Consider the following 15,638-nt stretch of genomic DNA (forward strand, 5'->3'; position numbering starts at 1 on the left):
TTATTTTTTTTTACCTGCTGGGCAGGAGCCGGGCTGTCTAGGGCTTGGCGCGTGCGTACAAGAACGGCATTGAACAGACGATAGAAATGGGGGCATCATCACGCTTTTTTCTTGGCTTGCTTCTCGATGATGCATACTGCCTGCCTGAGGAGGGAAGTACTGTACTTGCAACCGAGTTCGGGGAGAAGGGAGTGTGAGAACGGAATACCTAGTGTACGGGAGAGGCATTCCTTGCCCAGGCAGGTCAAAGGTGACCGGTTCCAGGTTGGAAGCTGTCCCTCCCTGCCCTGAATCCAATAGCCACCAAGGGGGAGCTTTGCCATGCATGTCACTTCTCACACCCATCCATCCCCGGTTCCTACCTACACTTATTCCACACCTGCCGATTTCCCCCCTAGCGTTTGGGTGTTTGGGTTTGGGTTTGGGTTTGGTTTGTTCTGTCTTCCCACCTACTGTAATGTAGGTAGGTACGGAGTACTTGTCCATTCATTTCGGTCGACCGTCTCTGGCTCAATCCCTCCCACACCACACCTACCTAACCGTCCCCAGTCTGGCATCGTACCCTGGCTTTTTTCCTTTCCTTCTTTTGTTTCTTCCTCCGTATTTTGTTCTTATGGAGTCTGCTAGCTGCTACCTCGGTGCCGTGGCCTCCTAGAGGCACAAGCTCTCTGTCTTCAAAGGATCAAGTATATAAGTCAACTTTAATTTCCCCTGGAGCCCGTTCTCCCCCCCCCGTTTTGCTCTTATGGCGCGAGACATGACGCCCTCTGGCTTGCACCAGAGCTCCGTTCTGCTTTATTACTGCCACGGCTCCAGCAACTTCTACCCATCCTGGCCCTTCCCCGTCTCGTTTCTTTCCCTTTCCACGTCAAACCCTTTTTGTCCCGTACCCATTGCGGCCGGGTCGTAAGCCAGAAAGTTCGCCCTTTTATTTTTACTCTTTACCTTCAGTCACCAGGGTCGCTCGTCACAAGCTGGTAGTGCCTCAGTCACATCTGACGCCCGCCTCGCTGTCTCATCCTTCTTGACCTTCCTCCCCTCTGGACAACCGAAATCTGCATCGGCCATTGCCTCAAAACCCATTCTGAGGAAAGACGCACGACGAGCCTTTCTGCTGCCTGCCTTCTTCTCCCTCACTCTTATCACCCGTTCGACTCCCGCTCGTTTGCCTTCGCTCGCTGCAGCAATTGCGTGACTCGGTTCGGTCAAGCTCAGCCCTTTGGCCGGAAACGTGCGACTGGCCAGCCAGCTCTACACAGGCTGGTCCCACTCCTTTCTCCAGCGCCGTGGTGAATCTACCCAAGCGGTCCCCTCGCCTCTCTTCGCCGCCGCCGCCGCTGCCGCTGCTGTCGGTTGTGTGTGTGTGCGCGCGTGTGTTTGTGTCGTCGTAACTACGATCACACCGTGTGAGGCGTACACTGGCCAAACCTCCAGAGGAATCTGGAAGCTCCAACTCTCAACCGGTCGCATCCAAGGCTTAATACGCGCCGGCAACCTAGCCGTAGACTTCAAGACCCGTCGCCATCAACCACTCCATCACTACAAAACGCGATCATGTCGTTGAAAAATATTTGAGCCCGCATAAAACCCCGACACCCACCCCCTCAGCCTGGACAGCTTTCGACTTGCAAAGCGAGGGAAAAAATAAAAGTTGCCGGACCTACCGCCCACCGCAACCGCATCTCAGGACAGTCCACACCATCATCTACCCCTCCAACCCCATTCCACAACGAATCCCCCGACAGTCAGGTTGCCAGGCATGGCCTCCTCATGTAAGGAGCGGACAATGGAGTCGCGCACGGGAAGAAGCAAGCAGCGTAAGTGCGCAAACGGGATAGAGGCGACTCCCTTTTCCACCTGAGCCTCTCCCCCGACCCTGGTGTGCCTGCTCGCTGCGCGGGACCCACTAACACCTTGGTAATGCAGGTTACAACTCCAAAGGCGAGCGCTTGGTTGCCGGCGTTGTTCCTTTGACCGAGGACAAGCGTTACGTCCTTCTCATCCAGTCCACCCGCCGGAAAGGCTGGGTGCTCCCCAAAGGTGGCTGGGAGACGGATGAAGAATGCACCGAGGCGGCGGCACGTGAGGCCTGGGAAGAGGCTGGCATCACCATCCACATCGACTATGACTTGGGAGACATCGTCGAGACACGTGCGCCGAAGCACTCGAGCAAAGACTCGGCCAAGGCCTTGTATCGATTCTATGAGGCCACTGTCACCACGCAAGAGGATGACTGGCCTGAGAGACACAAGAGAGAGCGGAAGTGGATGACATATGAACAAGCCGCGGATGCTCTGGCAGCGCGGCCGGAGCTTCTTGAGGCCTTGACCAGGTGCACCATGAAGAAGTCATGATACGCGTCGTCGGGCGCACCGGCGCCTCGTCCTTTAGTCCCCTGCCCTCTGTTACGAGAAGCGAAAAGCGAGCGTCCTTCTTGTATGCACTACCACGAGGTCCCCCCGGCTGCCACCCGAGAACGTGCCCATACGTTGCTACTGCACTACTTCACGGATCACCGGCCCCCGGCCGATGTTGAGGAGGCTGAGTTTCATTGCTTTACGAAAGCACTTTCTTATTAACCCTGTGTGGGAAAAAAAAAACCATTTGCATAATGATACGGGCGTTGTTGGCTGGCTTGTTATAGATGACGAAAATTACAAAAAGGGGCGGCCCAGGGCTGGGTATGGCTTGGATGCATAGGAGGGTAAACTGCAAATGCGAATTGGCGAGGCGGGAGGCATCAATGTGGCAGGTCGCTATGGCTGCCCTGACCAGAACGAATGCACCTCGGATCTCCCAGTCTTTTTTTCTCGTGCTTTGGAGGGGAGACAAACGGTCCACGATCGAATAGATAGACACGGCACACAGTAGGCCGCAGAGAGAAGATCGTGAGAGAAGCAACACGAAGCTAGAAGTAAGCATGCTGTGCCCTTTGGGTTCGTGTGACCCGAGACCTTACCTCTTGTCACCCACGCGACGCAGAAGTTTGCGCCAAAGAGCTAAACACCGAGCCAGACCTGTGTGACTGGCTCCGACTGCGACTGCCCCGCATGCATCTGAGATCATCAGAATTTTTGACAGCAGGGATTGACTCATGCCCCGCCTTTCACGTGTCTCCGGCTGCCTGCCTTGTCAGTTAGTGATCCGTGCTCGGGGACCCAGCCATGGGTGATCCAGTCCTTCTTTTCTTCTTCTTCTCCCCCCTTTCGGATGACGCAAAAACAGCACTTCCGAGGCTGCACCTGGCGGGGGTCGCCAGGCTGGCCATGCAGGGGTTGGACAGTACGATGATGGTGGCTTGAGCGAACATACCTACCTGTGGCCCAGCGTACCTACCAACGAAGCGAGCCAGCCTAGGTAAAGTGACAGACGGCAACAACTCGACCCCGACGATGCTCAATCGCGGCACTTTATAAGCTACCCGCCGCGCTACATCAAATCTCGCTTGCCTCACTCCCTTTTGCAAGAAATCGATGGACTGGGACAGGCCCGAATTCAATAAATCTCAGATACCAATGTCAACAAGATAACATGGAAAACCTCACCATCTCCGATGCCCCTCCCCAGGGGGGCCAACCCGTTCTCGGCGGACGCGCGCCGCCGCCTCAGCAGACCCCTCAGCTGCCGCCTCAGATGTTCACTACTGCGGCGCAGCTACTGGACATGACCGACAGTATGGGAAAACCACAGCAGGCTCGGCCGCATTGTTGTGCGGGGCCACTCGCGACAGAACGCTAACCTCGCCGGTAGAGAAGCTCATGGTTGCGCTCCGTGACGGGCGCAAACTGATAGGTGTCCTCCGCAGCTGGGACCAGTTCGGTATGTATCTCATACGCTATGCCGCTAGCCAGCCATGTGCATGGAGCGGTCTTCTTCCGTGAGGGGTGGGGTGGCTAACCAGGCGCTCCCAGCAAACCTCGTCCTCCAAGACACCGTCGAGCGCATCTACGCCCACCCGGACCCGGACGCCAATCCCCCGCGCGAGGGCGGGCTCTTCGCAGACATCAAGCGTGGCATCTTCCTCGTCCGCGGCGAAAACGTCCTCCTTCTGGGCGAGATCGACCTCGACAAGGACGACGACCCGCCACCAGGCTACGAACCGGCCGACCTCAAGCTTGTGCAGGGCCTAGCGGCCGAGAGAAGGGGCAAAGATAAGGCGCGCGACAAGGGGCGGATCAAGAAGTTGAGCACGCTAGGCTTCGAGGGCGAGAACATGGGCGAGATCCTTCTCTGATTTCCGCTCTCTCTGCCCTTCGTGTTCTACAGCACGCACCACAAACACACACGCATACCCTTCTGATGATGACTTCTCACGTGGATACCTGGCCACTGCGCAAATCACCGCCTGAGGAGCTTCTGCGTCACCCCCTTTTATGTTATCATATGGCAAAACGAACGAAGGTCGAATGAGCGTGGGCTTTTTGAATGAGCGACAGTCGGACTGGGTTTTCCAAGCGGAGAGATGGACAGACAATGGGCTTTAAGAGATGAGAATGCCCCGGCTCTCTCTCTTGTTGTTCGATGCCGCGGTGGAAAGGGCTGGTTGGATGGTTGAGCAGAATATTGTGAAATGCTCGTCACCCATGGGTCCGCTCTTAACGACGGACGCCAGCAGAAGAGAAATTTAAATGTTTAACAACAGGTCATCGATTGAGTTCTGGGTGTTCGACGTTTGTGCGGTACTGGCATTTGCTGGTCATATGCGAGTTTGGTGCAACTGACAATCCTGCTGGGGGTTCGTGGGAGAGCCGCAAGTGGCAGAACATCAATGCCGGATAGGTTCTCGTTGGGGGTTGACACGGTCTCCCGATGTCAGCTGGATTGGTTCACTTGGCAATTATCTAACTGCGGATTATGACCTGGTGATGAAGCCCTATACGAAAATGTCCCAGCTCTCGGGGACGTGTTGTCCCTCATCCCGGTCTCACCCTCCAGCCACTAGCGCCATCGCCAGCAGCAAGCTGTTCGAGGATCCCCGGCATTGACCGGGTGGTCCTGTACCCTCGGGATGTTGGTCCATGTGCCCTGGGTGTCAGCTCGGCCCTTTGTGGAAAGCAACAGAGACGACAGAAAGAGGTTTTCATATGGAATTTAGAGGCTAACCGTTATCCACGAGACCAGATTTTGCAGCCAACTTTGCAATTATCTGCCGAAACCGGGGAGTAAGGTTGCATTCGTTTCGACTTGCCTTGAGGACGATGGTCTGATGCTGAGTGCACTTCTACGGGATACTGCGACATCGTGTGAGCAAGATAGGCCCTGGTCTGAATGGGCGTGACTGATGCATATCTGGCAGGTTGACGACGCCGGTAAGGGTGCGCCAAACTTGTTATTCAGCGTGCGTGGAAGGTTAAGACGGACAGCTCGATCACGCATGACTGGTACTTTTCAATCACACTGTACTTGAGACTACGTCAACTTTCAGCGTGAACTTGGGGTCGTCCACACCGAGAACACCAGCGGTGCGCCATACAGGAATGCCAACTTCCTAGGCTTTTGAAGTGGAGGAACGATGAGGGGAAGGGATGAACTGAGTGCGGGGATCATTACAGGTTTGCAGTTCGTCTCCACTTTGAAGCTGAGCGCTATTGAATCCCCCGGCAGGCCAAGGCCATCAATCCAGGATTGGCTTTTTATCGCGTAGAAGAAACGTCAGCAAGGAAAAGGGTTCGGTAAGTGACTAAATCGTATACAGGGTACTGTTGTAGTTGCAAGGCTCTCTCAGGTCCTGGGGCGGATCCCAGCTCCGGCCTACGTGGTGCCAGCCGTCCCTGTACCGTCGTTGCGGAAGATGGCGCTTCCGTCACTCTGGGTCCTGGTCTCCGGGAACCGACTGTCCGTCATTGCGGGACACGGAGGAGTACCATGCATCTTGGGCAATTCCAGCCACAATAGCATGGGACCGTCTGTGGCTCAGTTTCCCCACCAGCCCGGCATCTGCAGCCCAGCAACCGGCCTGATTGGGCAAGCGCATAAACATCACTCATCCCTTCCACGCAGCTGTGTAGGGGGGACCCTTTCACAAGCACCTTGCCTCATGTCACCCAAAACAACCAACAGCGCGTGCGCATCGTAGAACCTTCAACTTCTCAAGCCGGCATTATTCTTCCACGACGAATCTTCCCAGGTCGTGCGAACCGGTCATTGAAATTCAACAACATTCTACGACGTCATCAGGTCATCTGGTACGTCCCTTAATAACAATACCATCTCTCAGCGCCTCTAGGTTTCAATTATCCCATTACCCCGCTAACCACTGGAATGGGCAGCCATCGACGACGGTGTTCAACAACGAACCTCTTTCAGTGTGCGATTCGATAAAACCCACCGCCCACCATGGATAGAGTCGCGGGTCTTACAGTGTCAGTACTACTCTTGGCGTTCCCCCATGATATCTCTTTTGCAGTACCTCAGCGTGAGAACGGGCCTGCTGGTGGGAATACCACCGCTACAGCCTCCCGTCGCACCGCCAGCAGTGCCGGATCCTCCTCGCAGTCACGGAGGCGGTTCTATCGGTCGGGACTTGACCGTCATCAACCGCTCCGAGCCTCAGATTCCCAAACCGGTGTTGATAGCTGCTGACGACGACTGCGCTGAGGACAGTAACCAGAAGGCGGCTAGGAACCAGTTCCGGGCGCGCACCGTCAAGGGAGCGAACAATGGTGTCGCGCTGCGGCAATACGCCGAGGCGACGCTCGGAGGAGGCAGCCTGCGCAAAGTCGTGAAACTGCCTGAGGGGGAAGACGAGAACGAGTGGATGGCAGTCAATAGTAAGCCTTCTCACAGCGCAGGGCGGATCGAACAAGGGGAAACTGCGACTAACAGGTTTGGCCTGTAGTGGTCGACTTTTACAACCAGATCAATCTCCTCTACGGCGCCATTACCGAGTTCTGCTCGCCTCAGTCGTGCCCTGAGATGAAAGCGACTGACGAGTTCGAGTACCTGTGGCAGGACAATGAAAACTACAAGAGACCTACCAAGATGGCCGCCCCAGACTACATCGAGCACCTGATGGCCTGGGTGCAGAGACACATTGACGACGAGCAGATCCTGCCGAGCAGGATTGGTTCGTAGCGACTTCCCTGGGATATAGAGGGAACTACTAACCACGGACACAGGCGTACCCTTCCCCAAGTCGTTTCCGTCGACTGTGCGACAGATCTTCAAGCGCATGTATCGAGTGTACGCCCACGTCTACTGCCACCACTACGCCGTCATCCGAGAACTCGGCCTGGAGCCCCACCTCAACACGAGCTTCAAGCAGTACGTGCTCTTTGTTGACGAGCACAAGCTCGCGAGTGGGAAGGACTTTTACGGCCCGCTGAACGATCTTGCCGAGAAGATGATTGAAAGCGATTGAGCCAGACCAAGGCCGGCTCTCAAGATGTACTTGTATGCATTGTCTGGGCGTTTGGGGAACAGGGATGGCACGCCAATCGGCGAGGTAATCAGAAAGGTCTGATGACTGGCGCGTTGGGCTTTGACACCGCTGAGCCTGGGGACACAGGCTGGGACGCGGTTGCTGTGATATTGCTGTAGATTACACACAGGGTTATGGGAAACACGGCTTTGGGTTGAAATGAAACATTGACAATGACCGTTTTGCAGTGTAAACCAGGTGCACGCGTATACAATTTCATGCCCACGACGGCATGCGAGACGTCAATCGAGGTGGGGACTGCTGTGGTGCGAGCAAGAACGACAAACGACCAGCTCCGATTTCCACCGAGCCTGAACCCGACCCGCTTACCTAACTAAGTTGGTGCCTCATCAGCTATCCAGAATTAGAAAACCTGATATCCAAGGCACCAATATACCAAATTGCCGAAGTTCAAACCTCAACCTCGAAAATCGAACGCAAGCTACCATCTCCGGCCCTCTTCGAATCCAGCCATTCCTCCCTCCGCCCGTCTCCCATCAATTGAACACCACCACCGCCACCACACAAACCCTCTCCCGACATGTTCTCGAGACAGGCTGTTCGTTCCCTCCGCGCGGCGGCTCCCGCGTCGCGCCTCGTCGCCTCCGCCCGCGTCCCGGCCGTCCGTACCTACGCCGCTGCTGCTTCCTCGGCTGCTTCCGACAACGTCAAGCCCCCCGTCGCCGTTTTTGGCCTTGACGGCACCTACGCCACTGCCCTGGTACGCCCCTGCCCATTTGCGAGAATTCCCGGGGGTTCAATTGGATCCAATTGAAGAGGAACCGGGACGGACTGCGGGATATCAGTCAAGAGGGAGAAAGGCAATTGGGGAAAGGGAATAATACGAGAAAAAAAAATATGAACCGAAAAGGCTAACTGCGTCGATTTCCAACAGTACACCGCGGCGACCAAATCCTCCTCGCTCGACCCCACGGCCAAGGCTCTCTCGACCCTCGAGGCCATCTTCGCCAAGGACCCCAAGCTGGCCACCGTCCTGGCCGCGCCCACTCTGACCCCCGAGGACAAGGACGCCATCGTCGCCGAGCTCACCAAGCAGGCCGGCGCCACTTCCCAGCAGACCGTCAAGAACTTCCTTGCCGCCCTCGCTGAGAACAACCGCCTTGGTCTCCTCCCCGGTATCACGCAGAAGTTCGCCGAGATCATGAGCGCCGCCCGCGGTGAGGTCGAGCTCGTCGTCACCAGCGCCACGGTACGTTTTTGAGATCCGAAGATGGGGCCCGTTCCACCCGATATGACTTTATGACCGACTTCCCTCCACTGATCGGACACGGCACGGGAGATTGCCTCGTCTACCAGTCAGCCTTTATTTAGTCTTAGAAAGGGCGCGATATGACGAGGCATTAGTTCCGGAGAGGGATATGCGGCTGGAGTAACGAACGTCGGAATGCAGTGACTGACAACCGTCCCAGCAACTCGACAACAGGACCCTTAACCGCCTCGAGAGTGCCATCTCCAAGTCCGCCTACGCCGGCGCTGGCAAGAAGCTCAAGGTCACCAACCAGGTACGAAGATCTGCCGCCCTCCATCAGCATCCTCTGCTTCTTCTTCTTTTTCTTCTCCTCCGAGGCAGGACTCTGGTCCCAGAGTGAAGACATACCCTTCTTTTCTGAACACTCCCGAACTAACACTGCATCCCAGGTCAACCCCGACATCATTGGAGGTCTCATCGTCGAGATCGGCGACCGGACCATCGACCTCAGCGTCTCCGCCAAGATCGCTAAGCTTAACAAGCTCCTCACCGACACTTTGTAAAACAACCCATCCTGCCGACACAAACTAGCCATGAAAGAAACCGACTAGCTGAATTCTAATCACCCCACCAAACCTCCCTTTCTTCTATTTGTGTGTGTGTGTGTGTGTGTGTGTGTGTGTGTGTGTGTGTGTGTGTGTGTTTGTGTCTCTTGTAAACTTGACCAGAGGAAGGGAGGGGTTGCGGAGAGTGGGACGTGTGCTGCTACAGGGCGTCAACGTTGTGAGAAAGGCATATCGCGGTTCTCGTCACAGGAAACCCCTTCCCGGCGGAGGCCGCGAAGCTTGCATGATGAGGTTTCAGCCCCTCCCTAACCGAGAGAGGTAGGGGGCGGGATGAGCCTGTTCATCTTGTCTCCGGAGGTGCGAACGAAGACGAGCTGTGCACAGTCTACAATAGAAGCATTCACGACACTCTGAGCACAAACGTCCCGCCTTTAGTCCATCCAGCCCATGCCTCTCCGCCCGTGACTTTGCTGGTGCGTTATGGACAAGCACCGCGGGGGCCAGGGGCGCAGTGTGCCGGGCCCCCAGGCCTGAATGCGTGGGGATGGAGCAGCTCCTCTCTCGCACCTTGTGTTCTTTGACTCTAGTACGCTGCATGAGAGCAAGGCGCGGCTCTACTAGAGCCGCGGGAGGATATGATGACGCGCGAACCTTCTCATCTTCCCAGACAAGATCTCGTCACACTGTCCAGAGAACACTCAGAAAGAAGAAGAAGAAGAAGAAAAGACGAACAGGCTTTCTGGATAGGGGGAAAAGGGTGGGGGGGTTCGGTTGGGTTGGATCTCATAGACATAGGCTCACCCTTTAAACTGAGTACCGACGCTCGTCAGTAACCCGGCTTTCTTCGCTCGTTGGACGTGTAGCGGCTTATGCATGACTTCCATCGCCGACGTCGTGTAAACGAATCACCACCAGGCTCTACTCGAGGGTCTCTCCCGTTCAAGCATATGCCAATGAATGTACTTGTCTGGGCATGACCGCCTTGCATTGTGGCGAGGGCATAAGCTGGCAGGGAGACTACCCAGCTTCTGTGCCATCCCTTGGCAACTAACAGAAGCACGACGTACACAGCAGCATCATGTCATGGAAGCCTCATCCATTCTAAGTTTACCTAGGTGTGCATAAATCTACCTCTGCAGTCTAATAGTCCTGTACATGGCTCTATGTGCACTGGTCGCAGTTTTCGTCGTCAGTCGTACGCAAGGAAACCCATAAACGCTCTACGGTTCACCGCCTGCCTGGTGACCGTCTGCCTTCTTTGGAATCTAGGCGCCAGCCTCATACTCGTTGTCTTTTCCATTCACATGCTCCTTGTCTTCCTTGAACCGCTCGAGCTGGTCCGAGATGTATTGGTGCATATGTGCGTCTGCCTCCGACTGCTCCCTCATCTTCTGGCGGAGCTTCTCAGGGTCGTCCAGCATGGTCGAGTTGCTCAGCGAGTCATCGCCGTTGGTTTCATCAAAATCGCTCCTCGCGCCAATGGACCTTGCTGTGGACGACCTCCGCATTCGAGGCTTGCCACCGGGGCCCGGCGTCATGGAGCCGCGAGTGCCGCGAGCGAATATGTCATCAAAGTAGTGCGACATTCCAGCCGAGGGAGTTCGGGGAGTATGAGGCAGACGGCAGTTGATACTGGAATAATGTTAGCATAGTCCTAATGGCTGCGGCAGGTGTCGTGCTTACCCGGTGTCGTGGATCATTCGGGCCATCAAGCCAGTCCAACCACACTGGTGCGTGGCTCCAAGCCCGCGACCGCTGTCGCCATCGAAAAACTCGTAGAACCAGAGGTAGTCCTTCCAGTGGGGGTCGAAGTCGAGCAGGTCGTTACCGGCGTTGATGCTGCGGCGGCCCTCGTCGTTGCGGGTCATCAGATGCTGCAGCCGGTGCTGGATCTCCTCGGAAACGTGACCCAGATGCATGTAATCACCGCTCCCAGTGGGACATTCAACCTGGAACTCGTGTCCGTAAAACAGGAAAAACCTCTGGAGAGACTCGACCAGGAGGAAGTTGACGCACAACCAAATGGGGCCTCTCCAGTTGCTGTTGCCGCCAAAGAGGCCGCTGTCGGAGTCACCGGGGACGTAGCCGACGGAGAACGTCTGCCCGTTGACTTCCATCGAGAACGGGTGCTCTTTGTGGTACTTTGACAATGATCGGATACCATGCTCACTGAAGAACTCCTTCTCGTCGAGCATGCGGTAGAGAATCTTCTCGAGCCTGTCTTTGCTGACGATGGACAACAGGATTCTGTTGCCCTTACCGCGCTTGGCGATGCTGGCCATGTTTCTCTCGGCCAGGTCGCAGCGGTTCTCAATGAACCAGTCTACCCGCTTCTTGAACGAAGGCAGTTTGTTAATCAGCTCAGGCTCAAGGGTCAGGGTCGCGTAGAGTGGTATCAGGCCGACGAGGGACCGGACCGGAAGCTGCTGGATCCAGGGACCCCCCCACGAGATGGCGTCGTAGTAGAAGCCATCCTCGTCGTTCCACAGAGACTTCTCGTCCTTCTGGCCGGTCCTGAAAGTCATGGCGTCGCTGATGAAGATGAAGTGCTCGAAGAACTTGGACGCGATATCCTCGTATGTCCGTCGGTGCTTCGCCAGCTCAAGCGCAATGTTGAGCATGCTGAGGCAGTAGAAGGCCATCCAGCCAGTGCTGTCAGCCTGCTCCAGAGAGCCGCCGGTGGGGAGAGGCTCGGAGCGGTTGAAGAGACCAATGTTGTCGAGACCGAGGAAGCCTCCCTCGAAGACGTTCTTGCCCTCGGCGTCTTTGCGGTTGACCCACCAGGTGAAGTTCAACAACAGCTTCTGGAACACCCTCTCGAGGAAATCCAGATCCTGGCGTCCGTAAAGCTTGCGCTCAATCTTGAACACACGAAACGTGGCCCAAGCGTGAACAGGGGGGTTCACGTCGCCAAAGTTCCATTCGTATCTGAACCGAGTTAGCGCCCATCTCGACCTCGCCCAGTTTTGAATCAACCTACGCCGGCAATTGACCGTTGGGGTGGCAGTACCACTCTCTCGTGAAAAGGTCGAGCTGCTTCTTCGCGAAGTCCGGGTCCATCATGGCCAATGTGATGCAGTGGAACGCGCTATCCCAGGCGGCGAAGAAGGGGTACTCCCAGGAGTCGGGCATCGACAAGATGTCGTCGCAGTGCATATGCTTCCACTGAGAATTGCGAATATCCTTGCGGCTCGGGGGTGGAGGGGGCTGCGTCGGGTCACCATTCGCCCACTGGTCCCAAATAAAGAGGTAGTGCTGCTTCGTCCACATCATGCCGGAGAAGGCCTGGCGCTGGATGTTGCGGAGGTCATCGGCCATGGGGAGGGGGCTGAGACGGTAGTAGAAGTCGTCGGCCTCGGCGATTCTGAGATCAATCAGGTCATCGAAGTCGCCTTCGTCGAAGTAGGTCTGGTTCTTCTTGGAAAAGCGGAAACGGACGACGGCGCATTCGCCAGGAGGGACACCGCCGTCCTCGTTGAAGCTGAACCAGGCGGCGCACTTGGTGCCCTTTTCCTCGGGGTTGATGGCCTCCTTTTCGCCCTCGCAGATATACCGGTGGAAGGCATCCTTGACGTAGGGGGTCTTGTTCTTCTGTCCGTACAACAGCTCGTAGTTGGTGTCGTTGTCAGTGAACATCATCTTGGGGAGAACGTCCTCCCCGCTAGTGCCTACGCCAGGAGAGGGCGACATCAAGAAGTAGCGTTCTCCCAGCGAGTGGTGCTTAGACTTGGCCAGCCCCTCGGAAAGGTGCTCGATGGACGGCTTCTTGTCTTCGGGCTCGCGGCCCCAAGCCCACGTGTTGCGAAACCACATGTGCGGCACGATGTGGAGCGGTGCCGGGTCGGGGCCTCTGTTCCACGCGGTGACACGGAAGAGAATCTCTTCGGGGTCGTCCGTCTCCTTTGCTGTCTCAATGAAGATGTCCCAGTACCGGTCTTCTTCAAAGACGCCTGTGTCGACAATCTGGTACTCCTTGTCCTCCTTGCCTCTCCTCGCGTTCTCGTCCAGGAGGTCCTTATAGGGGAACTTCTTCTGCGGGTATTTGTACAGGAACTTCATGTAAGAGTGCTGAGGGCAATGGTCAGTACGCGCGCGCAATGCGAGGCCGGCCATTGAGAGCTTACCGTCTAGACTGTCTGTTAGCAATCGGGTTGCGGGTATGAGGGCGGCTTGGCGCTGCTTACAGGTGTGTTGTCGACGTGGAAGTGGGCTTCCTTGATACTCTCGCCATGGTTGCCCTGCGGGTTCGAGAGACCAAACAGTCTCTCCTTGAGGAAATCACTCGTCACATTGTCAGCAGGTGAAGCTACATAAAGACTCGCGAGGCGGCCCGGCTCACTCTTGCTCGTTCCAGAAAGCAAAGCCTAGGTTCTGGAAGCCGTGGGTGTCGGAAACGCCCGCAATTCCATCCTCACCCCATCTGTAGGCTCGGGATCGCGCGTCGTCATGGGTAAAGTCTGGGGCTTCGTGTCAGCATTGGGGCCCATCGTGGGGAATGGCGGGGTATCCTCACGACTCCACGCGTCCCCGTCGGGGCTGTAGTCCTCTCGCACTGCGACACGGCACTGATTAGATGACGTTTGTTACAATTGGTCTGGTTGCAACCGCAGCGGCAGCAGCAGCAGCAGCAGCAGCAGCAGCAGCAGCAGCAGCACAGCTGCAACTCACCGGTAGCCCATTGGCGCTCAGCGACGTAGGGACCCCATTTCTTCCAGTACTTCTCGCGCTTCCTGTCCTGTCTGAGGCGCTTCTCCTCTTCAGTAAGGTACTCGTGTCCGTCAAAGACAACCATAGTGGTGGGTGGTGACGGTCGCGTCGAATTGGCACACCGCGGGGAGCACAGGCGAGGTGGCAGGCAGCAAGGCCGTCACAACAAGTGCAGGCAAGTGAAGAAGGGTTATGAGGGAATTGCAAAGGAGGGAGGAAACGGGAAGAGGTTTGTGGGGGTTTTTTTTGTGGCGAGAGATGAGGGTGAAAGGTTCTGCTCTGGGACGAAGTGCGGGATCGGGACAGAGGTGACCTTTAGTAAGTGCCAGACACCCCAGCAATGGCACTAAAAACAGCTCGGCCGGCAGTGCACGTCACGTATCACGATGGCTTCAGCGGCAGGCGGCCAGCTTCAACGAGCTAGCAGAGCAGAGGGGGGACGTCGATACTGCAGTAGTAGTGTTTGAAGAGAGAAAGAGGGGGATTGGAAGGTAGAGCGAGCAATGGGAGCGTGAAGAAGAGAAAGAGGAAGGAGAAAAATAAGAATAAAAATAAAAAGTGAAGCATACAGTTAATGTGCCTCACTCGCTCACTGTAGGTACCTGGGTATGATGAGCAAAGAGCTCTCCGGGCTGGGACATACATAACCTAGGTAGGTATGGACGGGCCCACGGCATACCTAGATAGCGTCGTTAGTATGTACATGATTAGTACTGTACCTGGCCAGCAGCAAGCATTAGCAGCAGCCAACCAAGTCGGACGATAACAGAGCTAGACCTACCTACCGCGAGTCGGGGAAGTTATCAGATAGGCGCGAAGTTGTTGGCGAAGGTGCACTACGTGCCGCCGCAGCCAAGGTTGAGGGGGCGACCGCGGGGCACTCGAGCTATGCCATTTCGTTTGCCCATGTGGAATGCCTACCTACCTTCCCTACCAAATAAGGTAGGTAGGTAGGTATCCGTACACTACCTCTAGCATCCAGCTCGACTCCAGTCACCCCCCCCCCCCCCCCCCTCTCCTCCACCTCCACTCCTCGAACCAGAAGCAGTAGCAACCGAGCAAGCAATCAGACTGCCATGGCAGCTCCTGACAATGCCCGAGCCCCATGTATCGCACGGACACTACTCCGCACTCCGCCAGATGGTAGGTAGGTACGATGTAGGTAGGTGGGTTTGTAAGTAGGTAGGTTAGGTAGGTACTTCGCAGGATGCCATCACCTCACATCTCTCTATGTGATCCCGCCCGCTGTCCCCCGTCGGTTCCAACATTGCAGCTGTCTTTCTCCCCTTGCTGCCCCTCTCATTGAAACGCTAAAATCAGAGCCTTCAGAAGCATGACGTCAACCAGCTCTAGCGTACCTCATTCCAACTTAGCGAGGCACTTCTTCGCCGGCCACCTAGCAATGCATTGGGCCGTCGCTGGCATCGGCCGTGGCCTGGACCGCACCGAACGACCAGGGGAAGTGAAGTGCCCATGGATCGCCGATGAAGTGCTTCGTTTCTTTTGCTCTTGTTTTGCTATTCCTTCTTTTCTTTTTTGGCCCTTCCCCTGCCCCCCACCAGCTATTTTTTCTTTCTTTCTTTCTTTTCTCGACATGGCTGCCGTTGTAAGAGGCAAGAAAAACGTGGTGCCGAACGGGGACCATCAAGCCGACTCTCCCCAGTACGGCTAAAGAGCTTCCTCGGCCTAATATTGAGATGAACGGGCATGACCAGGAGAGCCCGGCAGTTGGCCT

The 15,638-nt window shown here is 56.1% G+C and overlaps 5 protein-coding genes across 5 annotated transcripts; 4 read left to right on the forward strand and 1 right to left on the reverse strand.

Moving 5' to 3' along the window:
- Positions 1-1,759: 1,759 nt before the first annotated feature.
- Positions 1,760-2,354, forward strand: GLRG_07338 (NUDIX domain-containing protein; the record flags this gene model as incomplete). Its single annotated transcript, XM_008098023.1, has 2 exons — positions 1,760-1,817; positions 1,927-2,354. The coding sequence occupies 2 exons, from the start codon at positions 1,760-1,762 to the stop codon at positions 2,352-2,354; spliced, it is 486 nt and encodes a 161-aa protein (XP_008096214.1).
- A 1,177-nt stretch (positions 2,355-3,531) lies between these two features.
- Positions 3,532-4,234, forward strand: GLRG_07339 (LSM domain-containing protein; the record flags this gene model as incomplete). The annotated part of the gene is made up of 3 exons (XM_008098024.1): positions 3,532-3,673; positions 3,751-3,819; positions 3,912-4,234. The coding sequence occupies 3 exons, from the start codon at positions 3,532-3,534 to the stop codon at positions 4,232-4,234; spliced, it is 534 nt and encodes a 177-aa protein (XP_008096215.1).
- Positions 4,235-6,388: 2,154 nt separating this feature from the next.
- GLRG_07340 (Mob1/phocein family protein) lies at positions 6,389-7,360 on the forward strand (the record flags this gene model as incomplete). Its single annotated transcript, XM_008098025.1, has 3 exons — positions 6,389-6,770; positions 6,839-7,066; positions 7,119-7,360. The coding sequence occupies 3 exons, from the start codon at positions 6,389-6,391 to the stop codon at positions 7,358-7,360; spliced, it is 852 nt and encodes a 283-aa protein (XP_008096216.1).
- A 601-nt stretch (positions 7,361-7,961) lies between these two features.
- Positions 7,962-9,193, forward strand: GLRG_07341 (ATP synthase delta subunit; the record flags this gene model as incomplete). The annotated part of the gene is made up of 4 exons (XM_008098026.1): positions 7,962-8,141; positions 8,316-8,630; positions 8,851-8,943; positions 9,080-9,193. 4 exons carry the CDS (start codon positions 7,962-7,964, stop codon positions 9,191-9,193), a joined length of 702 nt encoding a protein of 233 aa, XP_008096217.1.
- Positions 9,194-10,461: 1,268 nt separating this feature from the next.
- On the reverse strand, positions 10,462-13,988 carry GLRG_07342 (glycoside hydrolase family 63; the record flags this gene model as incomplete). The annotated part of the gene is made up of 7 exons (XM_008098027.1): positions 10,462-10,828; positions 10,880-12,124; positions 12,177-13,264; positions 13,381-13,477; positions 13,536-13,653; positions 13,710-13,748; positions 13,865-13,988. The coding sequence occupies 7 exons, from the start codon at positions 13,986-13,988 to the stop codon at positions 10,462-10,464; spliced, it is 3,078 nt and encodes a 1,025-aa protein (XP_008096218.1).
- Positions 13,989-15,638: the final 1,650 nt, after the last annotated feature.

The sequence above is a fragment of the Colletotrichum graminicola genome, assembly GCF_000149035.1.
Source record: "Colletotrichum graminicola M1.001 genomic scaffold supercont1.30, whole genome shotgun sequence".
Classification (NCBI taxonomy): domain Eukaryota; kingdom Fungi; phylum Ascomycota; class Sordariomycetes; order Glomerellales; family Glomerellaceae; genus Colletotrichum; species Colletotrichum graminicola.